The 19,928-nt window shown below is 36.2% G+C and overlaps 1 protein-coding gene across 1 annotated transcript in view; it reads left to right on the top strand.

Annotated features, from left to right (window-relative positions):
- Positions 1–7,426, top strand: part of ZPLD1 (zona pellucida like domain containing 1) — a 43,483-nt gene extending 36,057 nt beyond the window's left edge. The window contains exons 7-10 of the mRNA XM_004606738.2: positions 912–1,083; positions 2,356–2,461; positions 6,409–6,438; positions 7,251–7,426. Of these exons, the coding sequence (XP_004606795.1) occupies positions 912–1,083; positions 2,356–2,461; positions 6,409–6,438; positions 7,251–7,426 (484 nt within the window). The remainder of the gene's footprint in view (positions 1–911; positions 1,084–2,355; positions 2,462–6,408; positions 6,439–7,250) is intronic.
- Positions 7,427–19,928: the final 12,502 nt, after the last annotated feature.

The following is a 19,928-nucleotide window of genomic DNA, read 5'->3' as shown; positions in this document are numbered from 1 at the left end:
AACCTAAATATTCCAAACTGCATAATAGGTTTCATAATAGCAATTGAGGGGCTGGAGCATAGAGCAGTGAGTAGGGTGTTTGCCCTACCAGGGTTCGATTCCTCCGTCCCTCTCAGAGAGCCCAACAAGCTACCGAGAGTATCTCGCCTGCACAGCAGAGCCTGGCAAGCTACCCATGGCATATTCGATATGCCAAAAACAGTGACACCAAGTCTCACAATGGAGACGTTACTGGTGCCCGCTCGAGCAAATGGATGAGCAACGGGATGACAGTGATACAGTGAATAGCAATTGAGAGAAAATAAAGATGATTCAAGAAGGGGATTACAAGAAAAAGTTTTTGGACAAGAAGCAAGAGACATAGAGTACAAAACCTAAATGTTGAACTTCCCCAGTTGTGCAGATCTTAGAGAAAGTAGAAATGCACCCCTGACAGAAGAGAACACGTTTCTGAGAGGGAGTTGCTAGCAATAGGGCTGATGCCCAGTTAAGCTACCGGGGTTATGAAACACCACAGAGAATGAATGTCTTGAGTGCAGAAGACGCAAGTCTAATATAGTGACAAAAAAGTACTAGTACCCCTTGTAAAGGCTGAGTTCACCCAGAGAGGCAAGATCCTACTCAGTGAAAGTACTGAAAATAGAAACCTCAGCACTTCTAAGTTCATGTGAAATTATAATTCCTCTAAAAATTGACAGAAATATTATAAGCAGAAACTGATTTTCTAAAATTATATGATCTAGGTCACTCTTCTCTTGAATTGCCTTATACTCTTATTATACGTCTATAACAAAGTGTGATTTTGTTATCACTTAGTTTAATTAGAAACAATACCATAAAAATAATTTGCAAGATTCAGTGCGCTGGGACTTTTCCACTAATACCCTGTTTTCATATTCCCTACAATGTAGCTGCGACAAAGATCCTCAGACCACCGTTATTGAAAACGGCAAAAGCCAGCACGGCCGATTTTCCTTTGAAGTGTTCCGATTTGTGAAACACAAGAACCAGAAAATGTCCACTGTCTTCTTACACTGTGTCACCAAACTTTGTAGAGCTGATGACTGCCCTTTCCTTATGCCAGTATGTTTTTAGCAGCATTAATCTAAATTGTTGACTTAATCTAAGCTGAAAGGTTATCAAGTGGTAGAAACTAATTTTAATAGAAAGTGGATTTGCATCTATTTAAATAGGATTTATTCAGTCACTGAGTAAAGATTGATTGACTGTGACAAGTGTTACACTAGGAACATAAAGACAAGGTGGCATGAATTCTAAATTCAATCAATCCTTTAGGAGGATGAGGTAGTCATAGAAGAAAACAAGACTGCAAAGTTGTGGTGCAAAGGCAGATGTGTATTGCAGTTTGTCATACAAAACAATTCTCATCATTGTGAGAAAGATGAAATAGGAGAGGTTAGGAGCATTGGTTGAAGAAATGAATCTCAAGTTATGACTTTGAAGATGGATCAATTCCAAAGAGAAAAACATTAGAAGTGTGAGATATGGCTAGCACATCCACATCAAAGGATGGACAAAGTTACAGGTACATACTACAGTAATTAAGGAACTCCAGAGTAGAACAGAGTAGAGGATGGTGTGAGATATCCATATAAAAGAATGGCCACAGTCACAGATACATAAAACAGAGTAATCAAGGAACCTTCAGAGTGGAACAGAGTAGAGGAAGGTGGAAAACCTTGGGAGAAGGCGGGGTTGATGTAAGAAAGGTGAATGGGGGCTATATGGACTTGAAATTCTTGGGATTAAAAGATAAAGTTTATGAAAAATATGGACCTGATTTCATACAGTCATCATTGTGATATAAAGTCATTCACTAGTGTATAAAAATTATTACAGTCTTCCTAGTATCACATCAATTAAATTTTTTGAAATTCACATTTAAAATATTGAAATAGTGTTGATGTATTTATGTTTCTTCACCATCATTGATTCCTTCATTTCAAATGAGCTATCTCAGAAGGAGTTAAATGGAAAGTCAACCACCCTTAACTTCGCACTGACCAAAAATTTAAAAGAAAGATTTATTAAAGGTTTGAGAGAAATAAAAGTAAAAAAGTTTGATAACATAACTCTTTTTCAGGAAAGCCACTAGGCTATGTAATTTAATGAGGCAGTGCACAATTACAACAGGAGGAAATAAGAAATATGGCCCCACATAGCCTAAGAACCTCTGTCACAGTTATATACAAAGTAATTAAGTAAATGCATAGAAGTAAATGGATAAAATTAAACATGTGATATCTTTTCCAAAAGAATCTGCTTTCTAAATGGCCCTAAAGAAGCCTTTTTGTCCTGGTGTGGAATTACATTTGTTTTCATTTAACACCTCAGAACTGTGGCAACCGAGAAAGGAGAGATGCAGGGAGAACAACATGGAACCCTCAGAGCACTTCTGGAAACGCCCTCTTATCTGCTGGTCCCATCATCACTCGGAGTGGTAAGACTGGCCCCTCTTTTGTGGAGCCGTAGATAGTTCCTTAAATGATTTTTTGTTACAACATATTGCTTTCTCCAGAGAACCTCAAAGTGACTCCTAAATTGCACTAATTAGCTGTGAAACAAGATAAACTGCTAAACAACTTTAATTTCACAGTAGTTTCCTGTTTTCTGTCGCCTTAGACACATAAAAGGCAATAATGTCTATACCGCATTTACCTTCACGCCGCCCATATATCAAATGGAACATGTTTTATTTGCCTTCCTAGAGTTTCTCTGTCCTCCTCTGCCCTGTGAGTTGGCCCATGTGAATTGCAGCTAGAAGTCATGTAGTTTGTGGTTGACATTAACCTATAGATAGTGTTGCTAGAGGATGAACATCCAGTCCACATTGCACCTATTGAATTCCATACATCTTTGTTAATGGTCTCATCAAATGCCCCTTGCATTGTCTAATTTCAATACCATTGTTTCCTCTCAGGATCATGAATATTACAAGCCACTATACGGTACACTACTTCATGCTCACAAAACATAATGGGCATATACATGTATATGCTTAAATGTATATTCTCGTTTTTACAAATGATTGTCTTTCTATCCCATCATCCCACACCCCAACTTCTCTGGACTATTATGTAAAGCAATCCAGAATGAGTATGAATAAAATCGACATGTGCAGTGTAAACAATACAAACCAAAGTCGGAAAACTTAGGGTTTTTTGTTGTTGTTATTGCTGTTTTTTTGGGTCACACCCAGCATTACTCAGGGGTTACTCCTGGCTCTGCACTCAGGAATTACTCCTGGCAGTGCTTGGGGAACTGGGATTTCCGGGAATCAAACCTGGGTCGGCCAAGTGCAAGGCAAACACCCTATCCGCTGTGCTATCGCTCCAGCACCAGAAAAGTTAGTTCTAATTCCAGCTTTATTCCTAATATGCTATGTGATTTGGAATTTTACTTCTTTTCTTTTCTCTGTAAGATGTTTCATTTTTTTTTTAATTAGGAGCATGAGAAAGTAGGCTTCAGAGATTTTTTCCCAACTTTATAGTTATAATTTTTTTAAAAAATGATTTCAGGTTTGAATCATATTCTAATAATTTTTCTCTATGTAATTTTAGCTTTAAGGCTATTATCATTGTTTCAACTTGATTAGCTTTACTTTTTCTCCCATGACTCCTATTCCACAGTGAAAAGAATATTTTGCTTAAGATAGATAGTTAAGTAAAAAATAATTTTGGCCTGAAAATTCAGAAATTGTTTTAATTATTCATTCCCCTTTGTTTGTGTAGGTACAGTATTATTTTAAAGCAAACTAGAAAGTTATTATAATAAAGCAGGAATTTATTGAATATACAATTTCAAATACTATATTCCCTGAGGGTTTTTTAGGTTTTGAAAATGATTGGTTTGTGGTTTGTAAAAGACCCAATTCTTATCTCTATATAGCTACTAGACATAGTTTATGAATTATATTACACTACATGGAAACTTAGCTCTCATTGCCAAAATTTAGGAATGCTTTTAGTAGGTATAATTTTTTTTTGTCCTCTATCTTGCACAGTTAGAATCAATTTACTTTAAATAAAAAAGTTTGAAAATGTCCACATTGAATAGACAGGCTTCCTCCATTAACTTTCTTGATTCCTCCTCCAAACTTAAATATTAAGCAGTTTAAATAATATTATAATGTAAGGTTAGTTTTAAAATATCAAAAGTCTTATATCCTCAAAATCTTCACAGATATACCAAGTAGACATTTCTAACTCTATCAAAACAAGTTAGCTTTTCTGGTTTGTAGGTTTCATGTTATTTCATGTTCCATCGCCTAAAGTATCTATGCCAAAACCTCTATTGGTCAGAATGCCTCTATAATGTCAGGCCTGGATCTCTTCCTTTTCAGTTTGATCTGTTTCCATTTCAAGAATGGCATTTATTCTTCATTGCACCATAGTTGTTTATTAGACATTTTGGTCCCTCCTGGTTAGGTCCCCAAAAGATCATGTTCAAATCTTCGAGATCTTCAAAATTTCTTCATACTTTGTGAAGTTATATTTGTGATTTTGATAAGTGCTGTAGAATAATCCACCTTTATTTTTGTGTGTAGGTAGTGGTGGTGTTCATCATGGCCTCCTGTGTGCAGGACAAGATATAGCAATTTATACATTAGAATCCAGTTTTTAAAAATTCCAAATAAGCATAGCACTCAGAAATCCCTCCAGGGGAATCCTATGTAAAGTTAATGTCCAGCTTAATGACAAAGGCCACCCTCTGTCTTTCCTTAGTTTCACTTTATTTCAACCTTAGTTCAGCTAGAATTTATCTCTTCAGGTCATGGGGCTATTATATAGACAAGTTCAATTTCAGGCATGGTTCAAAGCTCTCAGATACTTGAAATTTTTGCCCTGTTTACGCAATTAACAACTCCTTTCCTCTAGACATCTGGCTTGGGTCAAATTTAACAAATTGTTAAACTTAAGAACTCCTGTTCTGTGTTTTAAGGATATAAAATCCATTATGGTTATTTTTGTCCAACTTGAAAACTCATTTGTTTGTTGATTTAGAGAAATATTAACATTCTTAATATTTAAAACACTCAAAATTCCTGAAGTGTTCCTATTTAAAGTTCCCAAATACAAAAACTTTCTCACAGGGAAATGCTTATTATAGGGTACATTGCTAGAAATAAGAAGTTTCAATTATTGGAAAACTATAGTACCTAGTTGTTTTTGTTTTCATAAATTTCTATGGAAAGGACCAAATCAAATTACATTATTATAGTTGTATTCTGTGGCTAATTGATACTAATTGATAAATTACTTAGATCCTCTTGAAGAAACTATGCCCTGGACAGATAGTACAGTCTGTAGGATGTTTACCTTGCACTGTGTCTAACCCAGGTTTGATCCCGGCCCCAGAAAACCTGAGGAATGAGAACAGAAATTTTCTGGATAAACTGATCACTATTTTTAACTCACCTATCTCTATGAGAAGAAAATGTCTTTATAAAATGGAGTTGGTTAGAGTTATATTATCACAGAGACTGTGGCAGATGGCAGTTTCTTCATCTGTAAAATGGGGATAGCAATGATATTTAAACCATATGGCTACTATGAAGATTAATATCATACCATATAAACAATAATGAATTGCACAAGTATTCAGTATAATGATATTAATACTTCAGAATCAGTCAACTGCACATATTTATGGTTCAAATAACAAACACAGGCACACACTATGCACAAATACAAAATTATTTCATTGAAAAAGCTCTAAGTTTAATTGCTGAGTATAAAATAAGTAGCGAAAATTATGAACTGAAGTATACACACTTGTTTTTATTATAATATTTTTCAGGGAAAAGTGAAAAATAAACAACTTCAATTTCTTAATTAACAGATGCAAACAAAACAAGTCAAGTTTAAGAGTTGTGTTTTTCTTTCATTTACTTATTAAGTATGAATTAGGAACTCATCTTCTCTGATTTAAAATTTTTTTTTGCTGATTATAATGGGTAAACTGGCAATGCTTAAAATAGAGTGACACTAAATGGATAAATATTTCTCTACTAACATAATAACAAACGGCTAGTAATAGGCTATAAAAATTGAATAACTGTTAACAATTACTGCCCACACTATCTGACTAGTGACCTAATGATGAATTGAAGTTGGCAGGAAAGTATGTACCATGTTAAAGTTTATGATTATATTTATATGCCCAGGACAGTGCAGGGTGTGAGTTTGGAGAACAGAGAGTTAATGGCATCTAAGATGTGTGTAGCAGAAAATGGGAAATCAGATGGTTAGGAGGACTTTCATTATGACCATCCTCATGGAACCTGGACATTTAGTTAAGAGGGCATGTAGATATTAAATTATAAAAAAGACAGGAAAATACTTAAGAGACTAAGTCTTGCCTTTATCTTTCTTTGTTTACCCTCAGATGAGACTCCAACCAACAATTCACAGCTTGGTAAGAGAATTAACCTACATAAAAATAGAAGTTTAAAAATATCAACTGTTGGGGGCTGGAGCGATAGCACAGTGGGTAGGGCATTTGCCTCGCATGCAGCCAACCCAGGTTTAATTCCCAGCATCCCATATGGTCCCCCAAATACCACCAGGAGTAATTACTGAGTGTAGAGCCAGGAGTAACCCTTGTGCATTGCTGGGTGTGACCCAAAAAGCATTTTATATATATATATATATATATATATATATACATACATACATATATATATATATATCAACTGTCTTTGTTCTAAACTATAAGCAACTAAATATAATAAGATACAGTGTTACCCATTTTTATGTTTTAAATAACAGTTAACTGAAGTTTCCAGAATTCACATATGAGAAATTGGTAGATTTTTATAATATTTTCCCCTTTTGTCTCCTTTGGCACTTGGAGAAAAATAGAGTTCAAAACATAACTCATTAGGTATTTGGATTGAGTTATTGTCAAATAGATTGTAGCTTAATTCAATGTCATTATTTTAGTCTAAAAGATACGGTGACAGATAATTTTCAGGAATAAATTGTTGTAATGGGGCTACAGAGATAGTACAGTGGCTAGAGTGTTTACCTTAAAATCAACCAATTCAATTTCGGGACAGATCATATGTCACTTCTGAGCATTACCAGAAGTGATCCGTGAGCACAGAATCAGGAGTAATCCCTAAGAATAGTCAGATGTGGCCCCCAAACAAGCATACTCGTGGGTAAGGATAGATGCATTTGCTATTGAACTTTTCTACTTTATTTTTTCTGCTTTATTTTTTTCAGGTTCTCCAAGCGAGCATCCTTTCCAGCTGAATTCTATCACCAGTGCATTGATATCAGGAATGGTCATTTTGGGAGTCATGAGCTTTTCCCTTCTTCTGTGCTCATTGGCCCTTCTACACAGAAGGATGCCAACTAGTTTGGTCTTAAATGGGATAAGAAACCCAGTTTTTGATTGATTGTAACAAACCTCTATTCTTGTGAGAACTTTCACTGACTAAAACATGCGTGACTGCAGTCATTGTTCTATTTGAGTTAAATGCTGTCTTGCCAGCATTTGATATTTGTAGGTTCCATAGATTTCACAGTGTAATTTGTCAGTATGATGACACTGAAAGAGTTCTGATAATATTTTTTTCTTTGCTTATGTATGTGGTCACTTCCATTTATATTGCATCAAGAAGTATACTGATGGCCAGTAAAAAACATTCAGGTTCAAGATTATACAGAATCAATTATATTTTCTTTTGTAAAATGGAATATATTATATGTTCATCCCTAAGCATTAAAATCCATTGTGGTGCCATTTAGACTTGCATATTTGGTCTTTCAACAATTGAGTTTTTGCTTTATTCCATATAACTCCAGCTTGTGGAGAAGTTGTAATGGAACTGGCCAATTTTAATGAGGTTTCATTATTCATTTTTGATCTCCTGTACTTCTGGTTGATTTTATGTGTGATACATTTGTTTAAACAATTTTTATGGAGGACCAGCACTTACCTTTCATGCAGCTGATACCAATCCACAGAGGGTTCCCTGTACGCCACCAGTAGTGATCCCTGAAAAAGTCCTGTGCACAACTGGGTGTGGCTCACTCCACTTCTCTCCCAACCTCCCCCCAAATTCTTATGGAAATATACATTAACATGGAGTATTCATTTATGCAGCCACCAGGAAAAATAATTCTAATTTCCAGAGAGGCTACTAAGTGATCCTAAATCATTATTCATTTGGATACGACTGACTGGAATCAATTTTTTGCTCCCTGGTTCATGTGAGAACATCAGCACATGTTGACTCTCCTCACAGGTAAAGAACTCAGCTGCTGTAACATCTGTGCTTCCAGCAGTGAAGTGACTCCAAAGATTATTCCTGATTCAGAAACATTACATGGGAAAACGAACCACAGCCATGGGATGATGACATCACTCCTTTCAATCTAGCACAACATTCTTATTTTTCCTTTTAATTACATAGGTTACTTAATTCAACACCCTTCCTAAAAAAAGGAAGAAAAAGAAAAAAGTAAAAAGAAAAGAAAAGAAAAAACAAAAAAGAAACAAGTTAAGGGCAAATTGCAAAACTTTGTTGAAGTATCCTTGGACAAATGTTTCCTTACTAAATATAATATATTGCTTGCAAATCACTGAGCAATTTTAGGTTCGTGTCAAATGATGTGTTGATGTCCCAGTTAATAGATAAAACATTCATTAAATTTAAAAACTCCACCTTTTTGCCAATTTACCTACATAGTTCACAAGATAGTGTTTCTATAATCACCTCAACTTTCTATTTCAAGGTGTAGTTACAGTCAGAGGGAAATGGAAATTGATAAGTCTGAATATTTTCTCCCACAAAAAAAAGATTCTACCACCTAAAAACTAAACTCTTAAGAACTTTGAAGTGGCTATCCTGAACTTCATCATACAAATTTATTTTAAAATTTAAAGATAAAATTTCTGGGGCTGGAGCAATAGCACAGCAGGTAGGGCATTTGCCTTGCACGCGGCTGACCCGGGTTTGATGCCCAGCATCTCATATGGTCCCCTGAGCACTGCCAGGGATAGTTCCTGAGTGCATGAGCCAGGAGTAACCCCTGTGCATTGCTGGGTGTGAGCCGAAAAATAAAATACTTTTAAAAAAAAAACCATTTTACTTAGGTAGTGATGTTTGTGAGAAGTAATGAAAGCTCTCACTAAATCTGTCACAGATCCTTAAATGCATTATTTTTTATTAAATCCCATGAGTAAGATAATTATTTTACAAAAACCAATTTGTCATTTTGATTTTTGTATTTTGAGATGACTGCTTGTGTTTTGAAATGACTGTTTTAGCTGTTGGCCTTTAAATTCTTTACATTATTTTATAACACCGGATAATGGACCTATCATTCTCTTAAACAAGTTCTTATCATATGATTTTTTTTTGCCACCCTTTGATCATAAATTGCAGATTTGGAGCAATGAGGAAGTAAACCAGGCTTGTTTTCTATAGCTTAAATTCTAAAGACTTGCATTGTATAGTTTTTAGTTGTACTGAATATTCCAGTTACCATAGCTTGGAACCCTTATGAAATATGTGCCCATGTTCTTTCAGTTTTTATACCTCAAACTGTTGTGTTTTTCTGTGTTTTTTTTTTTTTTTTTTTGCATTTCAGGGTAAGTTCTGATGACATGTAAAAAATGATTGTTTAATAAAGTAATTGTAAATGAATACCTTTAAATTAGTGATTTTGTTTTAATTTTTAAGAAATAGTTATACTCCAAGGCCCAGAGTGATAGTACAGCCGGTAAGGTATTTGCCTTGCCTGCAGCCAACCCTGGTCTGATCTCCAGCATGGCATATGGTCCCTCGAGCACTGCCAGGATTGATTTCTGAGTGCGGGAATAATTCAGATATGTCCTCAAAACAAGCAAAACAAAAATCAGCAGCAACAAAAAAGAAGTTAGTTTTCTACTCTACTGCAACTCTGTTTTTTTACTTTTACAAATATTAAGGAAAATAAATAAAAATGAGTGTGTCCTACAACAGAGAAAGGCAGTAACCTCTGGAGCTGGGTGAACCTTCTCTTTCATGTGCTTTTGGGGTCAGGTCTCACCTAGGGAGCTGTGCCTGTGAGATCAGCTGAAGATATTTTACATTGATTTTGAGCTCTGACTAAAATTGTGTCAGATAGGAAAGATAGGAACTCAGTTTTTATCTGGAGTTAAAGACTCTTGTGACAGTTCCATCAAAATCCAGCTGTTATTCCTTGTTTTGAGTTGTGACATAGAGTTGAGGAGACATCCTTTTCCTGATACAGGGATAATTCAGTCTTTCAGAAATGACTGCAACTGGCTGCAAGGAATGATAAAATCATGTAATTTGCTGTGACTTGGATGAAACTTTAGGATATCATGTTAAGAAAAATAAGTCAGAAGGATAAATATCAGGTGATCTCAGTTGTCTGAAATTTACCTCTTGGAGACCCTGGCAAGCTACTGAGAGTACCCCGCCCACACAGCAGAGCCTGGTAAGCTACCTGTGGCGCATTCAATATGCCAAAAAACAGTAACAAGTCTTATAATGGAGACGTTACTGGTGCCTGCTCGAGCAAATCGATGAGCAAACGGATGACAGTGATACAGTGATATAATATAATTCTATAAATATATTAGATGTAAATATATAACTATTTAAATATATTATATATATGCATATATATCTTGTGTATGTGTGTGTGAGTGTGTGTGTGTCCATGCATGGGTGTGTGTGAATAATGGGAGGAAGGAACACATGGTACTAAAGGGAGATACCCAAATTCCCTTTGATCCTTTATTATAGAAATGACAAGGACAAGGAAAGAAAGAATCTGGTGGGAGTTGGGGAGTGAAAGAGATGGACAAGAGGTAACATGGGTAGAAAGCAAGGGTCCAAAACACATCGGTGGTGTAGGGGTGGATATATGTATGTATAAAAACTGCAACACTGAAAATACCATAAGCATGGAATCCAAACTACTTCAACCAAACTTAAACGTACCTGTCAAGGAGGCAGACTGTGGAGTGAGAGAAACCTGAAGACAAGGGTGAAGGGAAGTCAACACCAGTAGTGGAATTGGTGCTGGAACATGGTACTCCTAAAGCTCAACTATGAATGACCACATAAATCACAGTGTCTTAATGTCTAATTAAAGTTTCAGAAAAATAAATAATTTGTATCCTTAGGGGGATAAAAAGAAATGGCAACTATTCTGGGTCATCCAAAATTACTGGTCAGCTTTGGGAGCATCACAAACTTGAGTTCATGAGGGGAGTTGCTAGTGGAAAACATAAGGCAGCAAACCTCTGAAGTCAAAAAAGAGCAGAGAAATCCACTGAAACATTTGTTTAGTAATACATATGTGGTGTAGTTTAAGGGGTTTCTGAAGTACTTGGCAGGAGTGAATTCTAATAGAACAGAGAAGCTTCTGTAATAAGGGCAGGGTAACTGGAAAAGAAAATTTGTTTTCATTCCATACTCATAAGAACAGCAAGTTAACCATAGAGCAATTGTTTGTAGAACTCATTTCTTGAATTATTTACAAATGGGAAGGCATTCAAAACTCAATGAGGTGTCATCTCACACCAATGAGAATGGTATGTATCAAATAGACTGGAAGCAACCAGCATTGGTGAGGATGCTGTGAAAACAGGACTCTCATCCATTGTTGGTAGTAATGTCTGATTTTGCTTCTGTGAAAACGGGATGGTGATTCATCCAAAAAGTAATAAAGGAATTCCCGTGTGTTTCAGCATTTACACTTCTTAGCATATTTCCTTAAAACAAAAATTGGAAAAGATATATATGTACCTATGTTTACTGTTATTTTTAGTATAATAGCCAGGATATGGAAATAACCAAATGTCCAATAACAAATTAATGTATAAAGACATTAATGCATATACATAATGGAATATTTTGCAGTTACAAGAAAAAAGAAAATCCTGTAGTTTACTTAAACTGAAAACTGGAGGATTTACTTAACGTGTTAAATAAAATGTCAGGGAAAGAAGAACAAATAGCAGATGATTTCATTCATCTGGAATAGGCAAAACAAGGGACTACACAGTATTGAACAAGGACAAATTCTTGGCCTTGGATTTCAATATTTATAAACAAATATTCAGGGGTGGGAGGACGAAGATTAATTTAGAGCTGAGTTAAGGGAAATTGCTGAGGGTCGTGGTTCCAACTTTCATGGTGGTGGGCAGTAACTTTGCATATCTATACTTTATTTATTTATTTATTTATTTATTTTTGCTTTTTGGGTCACACCTGGCGATGCTCAAGGGTTAGTCCTGGCTCTGCACTCAGGAATTACTCCTGGCGGTGATCAGGGGATCAAATGGGATGCTGGAAATCGAACCCAGGTCAGCCGCAAGCAAGGCAAATGCCCTACCTGCCGTGCTATCACTCCAGCCCCGCATATCGATACTTTAAATTATAATATGGTGGTAACCATATTACCTATACTATGCCAAAATTAATATAAGAAAATAAATAAAATATAATGGTGCACTTTGAAATTTAGAAAAAATACATTGTAAGATAGAAAAAATAAACATCAGAGTTATCTGGTATAACAGGATCACCAGTGAGAAAGAACTCATAGAATTTATGTATATAAAAAACTTATTTTAAGTTCTCTGTCAAGAGACAAAATTTGAATCACTGGTAAGTCTTGCCTAAATTCTTCACCTATATTCTCCTGAGACTCAAAGGAAATGAAAAGTGAATAAACATAACTCATATTTTTACATTTATGAGAATATGTTGATCATTGCTTCTGATTAAACATAAGCAATGTCTGCAAATTGGAATACTGCAGGAAAATAGAATCTTGATCAGTGCTACCGTTAGCTGAGATACTAAGAAAAAAATGTTTTCTGGTGTGTCAACTCATGGGACACTAGACATACTATTTAGAAATTTCTACTTAGTAAATTTCAGTAGTAAGAAACTAATCTTGGCAGAGCAGAATTGAGAGTTTAGGTTATATTTGAATAGTTCAAAACTCTAATTTTCTTTGCTTCAGTGATCTGGATATATATATATATATATACACACATACATATACCACATATATACGTACATATGCATATATATTTAATTTAAATTGCCAGCGTCCTTACCTTACCTTTCCCCTTCATTTTCTGTATTGAAACATGAAGGACAATAATTATATGGGAGTTTAGTCAAAAGCAATATGACCCAAATTTTAACTTTAGTTTTTATTAGGAATTTGGTCTATTAGTATTGTCGAAAGTGGAATCCTTTACTTAATGATACGATTGCTTGGTTAATATATATTGGATGAGCCTAGAAAATTGGGACTTGATCATTTTTGGCAACTCTAATTCAAACTTATACAGTTCCTGAAGCTATTTCTTAAATGTGGTTTTGTAACTTTTTTTGTATGTTCGTGAGCAATCAGCTAAAATGAAAAATTGCCCTAGAGGATATATACTATGTTTTAGAAATTATTTACTACTTGGGAATTGGAACTGATTTATTTTTTAAAAGCTATTGTTTTGCTAACATATATTATGTTGTTGATAAAATGCCATGGCAAAAAATGATGCAGCATGCCCATTGAGAGAGAAATTGAATCCAATAATACTTCTTAAATCCAATAATGTTAAATCATAGATTTTTTCATCACTTTCACCCACAAAAACCAATATGAAACAAAGGTAATTCACTATCTTCCATTAAAAGATTTATGAAAACATTAAAGTTTTCTTTCCATTTATCAATGGCAGATTATGAGAATTTCTCTTATTTCACAAATTATTCACCAACATGGATGATTTATGCCTCTATAACTTGACCAGGAGCTCTTTTTAATTTTACCATATATTTTATGATTAAATCAATAGAAAAAACATGAGTCTTAAATAAGCAAACAACTAAATACATAGGCTAAGGAAGTATGTATACACTATACCTTGTGTGTATAAATGTATTTTAGACTGTTGAGAGTATAAAGTATTTTACCTAGTTATCATAATTGTGCTTTCCAAACTCATCTGAGTTATTCTTCTAGCACAATTTTTATTAACGACAGTGATTCTCATGGACATTATCTTTTTTATTATACTTTTCCCCCAAAATTCATGACTCATTTACATTAATCTATTTGGCTATTGATGCACCAGTGACTTCTGGACTTAAGTATTATTTAACAATAACTACTGTATAAAAGAATTTTATATATATTTTATAATAAAATTCCTTCACCTTATTTGGCCTATAAAAGTGCCTTGACTAGTCTTAGATCATTACTTTCATACCTGGATTTTCCAATCTCTTGTGATGAGAAAGTTTATGTTAACATTTCGATGGGTATTGATTGCATTGGAATTCTGGCTTAGGGAGAAATCACCATGTTTTTAATACTGAGTGATTTTCATTATTAGTCATGGTCTATATCTCTGTTTTTATGCCTTCATGCATTACCTTTTGTCAAGTTCTGTAACTTTCTACAAAAGTTAAAAATTATCTTATACAACTTTTGTTAGTTTTCCTTCTCGGTATCACATGTCTTGGCATATATACAAGTGAAATATTTTATATAAACTTAACTTTCTAGATATATAAGGTGCTGGATATAAATGTCAGTAATTGTTGTTTTATTTACCACTATTAATGAAGAGAGATATTTGGGACATGACTGCCTTGTGAATCCTCTGAAAGCTCAAAGCTTCAGATACGCTTAGGAAGTCCAAAAACTACACGGAAACATCCACCAAAGATTTTTATTTTTAAATTACTTTTTATTTTCTTCCACAAAAACCTTTGCCACTTAAATTTAATCATACTTTGTTATCTAAGCTTCTAAAGTGGAGGGTTTTTATTAAATTAATTAATGAATTTTTGTGATAGCAGGGATGGACTCCAAGGCCTTAAACAGGCAAAACAAACATTCTACTGCTGAGTTATCTCCCAAGTCATTGATAAGGAGATTTTTTATTTTTTTAATAAAAAAGGTACTTTATGTAAACATCCATGATTACAAAGTTTCTCATAATACAGTTATTAGCTTTCTGTGTTCAAACACCAATCTTACCACCAAAGTGACCTTCCCTTAACCACTGTCCCCATTTACTAAACTATCCTATGGAGAATTTTAAAAAGGAATTTTGGACAACCCTTACCTGAGATATAAACATAACGTTTGTAAAAACATGTGAAAACTACATAAATGTTAATTCTTATAGATACAGTTTCTTTTTTATTGAATTTCTATGAGATATGGTGATTAAACTATGCCTATTTTATTGAATACTTTCAAAAAGAACTTGGGTAAATGATAAATATTTATTTCAGAGCAGTATAGCAATAGCCAAAAAGAGTAGATTATATTCCACATATATTACTCTTAGCAATGGCCCTATGTCAAGGCTTACTGACTTCCAGAGATTTATTCAGGAACCTGTTATTTAAACTAACTTCTGTACCTGGCTGAGAGATAACACTAAGGAGACTAAAATATAACCCATATTTTTCATCTAAAAAGGAAAAGCAATGTAGGAGAGGCCTTGGCCTTAGCCTTTCTTAACCTACCTTTGGGCAAGCCATCAGGATACTAGACAGGCCTCTAGGTGTGCAGTAGGGAAGATAACAAGTACTTTACTCGACATGTGGGAGGCTTTACCTGATGTCTGTAGGCTGACTCTTGGTTTCCTGATTTTAATCTTTTCAAGTTTAAAAGGCATGAGGTAGTTTGCAGGCTGACTATTTATAAATTACTTTAGGTGGCAAATGTTCATTTAAAAATATCTATTTTCAGTTTCAAAGTAATTTTTCAAGGTGTTCAAAAGTTAAACTTTTAATGACTTTTTCCATAGATTGTCAAAAAAATACTTGCATTACAGCCCCAAGTTTCCTGAACTTCTTGAGAGATAAATGAATAGAAAATAACCAAATTCCTCTAAAAAGATTTATCTTATCTCGTTCTAGAGGTAGTTCAAAGGAGTCGAGTGTATGCCTTGCACACATGAGGTCACTGAACAGTCTCAGATGGTGTCAAGCACTCCTGGGGTTGAGAAACACCACTGTGAGACAAGCACTGAATGATCGGACCTACACAGCCGAGCCCAGCACAGACAGGAATGTGCCCCATGCTTTTGAACTGCTTGGGAGGGACCCTGACCCCACCACCTAAAATATAGCCTTATCTCATGGGATTACTAACTATATAACTATTTCCAGAAGCTTGTGAGAAATAAGGAAATATTCAGATTAATGGCTATTGTGAGAATGGGTGCATTATATTAAGGATTGGAGCGATAGCACAGAGAGTAGGGCATTTGCCTTGCACACTGCTGACCCGGGTTCCATTCTTTCGTCCCTCTTGGAGAACCTGGCAAGCTACCTAGAATATCCTGCCCGCACAGCAGATCCTGGCAAGCTACCCATGGCGTATTCGATATGCCAAAAACAGTAACAAGTCTCACAATGGAGACATATCTGGTGCCCACTGGAGCAAATTGATGAACAACGGGATGACAGTGACAGTGACAATGGCTATTACAACTTATCTGGGAAATGCAAACTAAAATGGCGCCGATATATTACCTTGTGCCAGTCAGAATATGTATCGAAAATGTTAGGAGCAGGGGCTGGAGAGTTAGTGCAGTGCGTAGGTGCTGCCCAACCCAGGTTTGATCCCTCCGGCTTCATATAGTCTTCAAAGCCTACCAGGAGTGATTCTGAGCAAAGAGGTGGGAATAAGCCCTGAGTAACACTAGTGTGCTCCCATGCCCCAGGGAGAAAAAAAAAGAAAAATCAGAAGAAAGTACTGATGAGGAAGTGGACAAGAAATAAACTCACTTAATGTGTGGGAATGTAAACGGATTCAACCTTTATAGAAAAATACGTGGAGATTTCTCAAAAATGAAGAACAAGAGATTAGATTGAATCCCTCGTCCTGCGTATGTTCCCCCGAGAACCTCCAGGGGTCACTCCTGAGCCAGAGCCAGGTATAACCCCAGAGCACTAATAGGTATAGCCTAAAAGCCATCTTCTTTTTTCCCTTTTCAAATTAATTTTATTTAAATTTCTTAATTGAATCAGTGTGAGATACACAGTTACAAATTTGTTCATGATTTGGTTTCAGTCTTAGAATGATCTCTCTCATACCCATCCTTTCACCAGTGTACGTTTCCCACCACCAATGTCCCCAGTTTCTCTCCTTCCATCCTCCCCACCTGCTCTGTCCCCTCCCCTGCCCCAGCTTGCCTCTACATCTACAGCTGGTGTTTTTCTTCTTCTTCTCTCTCTCTCTCTCTCTCTCTCTCTCTCTCTCTCTCTCATAGCATTATGGTTTTCAATACAGGTACTGAGTGGTTATCTATGTATATCCCTGTACCTCCTACTCAGCTCTTGTCCAGATTGATCACCTCCTCCGTCCCCACAAAAAAACTAAGAACAGAACTACCTATGTTGTAGAAAAGCAGCCCAGTTAGACCCGGAAGAACCAAGCAGACACTCAGGAGTCTTAAAGATGAAAATTAAATTTCATGGTGCAGGCGGTAATGAAACAGTTTACCAAGTATATGAACAACCATCACATGCAAATAAGCAGTCATATATCTTTATCAGTTCCATGCACATGATTTAACAAAGATTTTCTGTGTGTGATAAGGAACAAAAGACTGGGCAGACTGACATAAACTTTGAGCTAAAAGGCGGCAAGTGTTGTCAGGGATTTTCCATAGTGGAGTCTTAAGGCGCATACAAAATGGTAGGTAGGCTTAGAGGGGAAAAAAGTCAGTAACTGGTTAGTCCAGGAAAGCACCCTCTGCAATCAATCAGCAACCTGCGAGCGGCAGAAGGAAGATCTATAGTTTTCTTTTGCAGAAGCTGAAAATGGGGATACTGCAATTTTTTTCTTCTAGTAAAGTGGCATATACCACTTCTCTGCTTCAGGAAGTCCTGCCACACCTATGATCCACCTATTCTATTGTTAGGTGTCTACAATAAAAAACAATAATTTGGAAAGACATATACACACAGCTATTCATTACAGGACATATCTATAGTCAAGACACATAGCAACCAGTGCCAGTGACTAGTGAATGGATAAAGAAACTTCAGCAGTACAGAAACATTATACAATGGAGTACTGATCAGTTTTGTAACACCGTGGATGGAACTGAAGGGGTAATATTAAGTGAAATAAGTCCAGAGGAGGAAGACAAGTTATGATGTTACCCATAGATCACTGTGTCACTGTCATCCTGTTGCTCATCGATTTGCTGGAGCGGGTACCAGTAATGTCTCCATTGTGAGACTTGTTGTTACTGTTTTTGGCTATAGAATATGCCACGGGTAGCTTGCCAGGGTCTGCCATGCAGGTGGGATACTCTCTGTAGCTTGCTGGACTCTCTGAGAGGAACGAAGAAATGGAACCCAGGTTGGCCACGTGCAAGGCAAACACCCTATCAGCTGTGCTATCGCTCCAGCCAAATAAAGCACGAAGGCAGAATGAATGAGCAAAAACCTATGAATTCATACTAGAAGAAGATACCTCAGTTTCTTCTTGCCAGTTTTTGCAAGCAGCTTTATTTTAGCTGTTATCATCCTACATTTTAAACATTTCTTCAGTCTCTTTCTAAAAATGGGGAAGTTTATCATTTCCCAAAGCCATAAATTCTGCCCTAGAACTTGGGGTCACAAGATACTAGGAGAAAACAGGGCAGTATCTGGACATATGGTGAAACATATGAGCTAAAAGTTCTTGAATAAATAGTTTTCATCAGCTTAAGTGGGAATGCATGATATTAATTTTATTTTAGCAGCACAAATGGGTCCTTAATTAGTCATCTCTGGAGAAAAACGAGAATTCTCTGCTACTTTGTTTGATAAGTTACATGGAGACTCAGTTTTCCAATAAACTCCCAACAAAACTAGCCATAATTAACTTAGTCCTATCCTAATTTCATCATCTGGTAGGGAATTTCTTTCTTTTCTACTTTACAATAAATTTTTCTGTATCCCGAGCCTTGAGTATTTTTATTATTTTTATTCTCATTATTTAAAATACTGAAAAGATGGGAATTACGGATAAACACAAAGACCTATTCCAGCATCATCACCATAGAGCTGTGGTGACCACAGAGAGTTGGGGTGGGGGAGTTACAAAGTATTGAAGATGCGCTAAGGACTCTGGTGGAGGGATATTGATACTGCTGCAGACAGAAAGAAGAGCCCCATGGAATGCATATTTGTTGGGGAGACAGAATCTGAAACCTGAACCAGTCCACGGCATGGAGCCCTTTAACACGAAGGACCCTTCTATGAGATGCAAAATTTCAGACCAAGAGGTTTCCTGTGAGGAGTGGTGGCTGCACCCCCTAAGAAGATAAGATCCAGTGCTAGAACAATGGCCATGAAAAGAATAACAACAGAAGACCTTCAACTGCTCCAAACTCAACCTTGGCAACCACTCTAGCAACTGATAAGATAGGGGGAAGTTAGGGAAAAGTTTATTAAAAACTGTATAGAGGATACACATGCAAGTGCTGCCTGAGCACATGGATTGCAAGCACAGAGAGCTTGAGCAATGCTGCCTGCATCTCCCCTCGTCCCCATTTAATGTTGGGGGGTGTATTAGGTCTCTTTCTCTCTCTCTCTCTCTCTCTCTCTCTCTCTCTCTCTCTGCCACTGGAGAAGTCTGCATTCTTGCTTGAGCATATTACTCTTTCTCTCTCAACCTCCCTGCCCTTCTGTGAAATTTCTGACATAAAAGCTATTTATACTTCATTGTTTCATCTCCTGAAATTCTTTTCTTGTGAGGGCAAGGTGACAGGCCTGAAAAGCCTAGGTAAAGCCTAGGACTGGCTTTCCTTTCCTGAGAAGAGCATTGCCTTGCTCCAGTCTGAGTCGCTGTCTCCCTAGAGTGGGAAGACTCACTTCCCCCCCACACACTAGG

This window comes from Sorex araneus, chromosome 2 (genome assembly GCF_027595985.1).
Source record: "Sorex araneus isolate mSorAra2 chromosome 2, mSorAra2.pri, whole genome shotgun sequence".
In the NCBI taxonomy this organism is placed as follows: domain Eukaryota; kingdom Metazoa; phylum Chordata; class Mammalia; order Eulipotyphla; family Soricidae; genus Sorex; species Sorex araneus.
The sequence above is the reverse complement of the archived record's forward strand: the minus strand, read 5'-3'. Positions and strand labels throughout refer to the sequence as shown.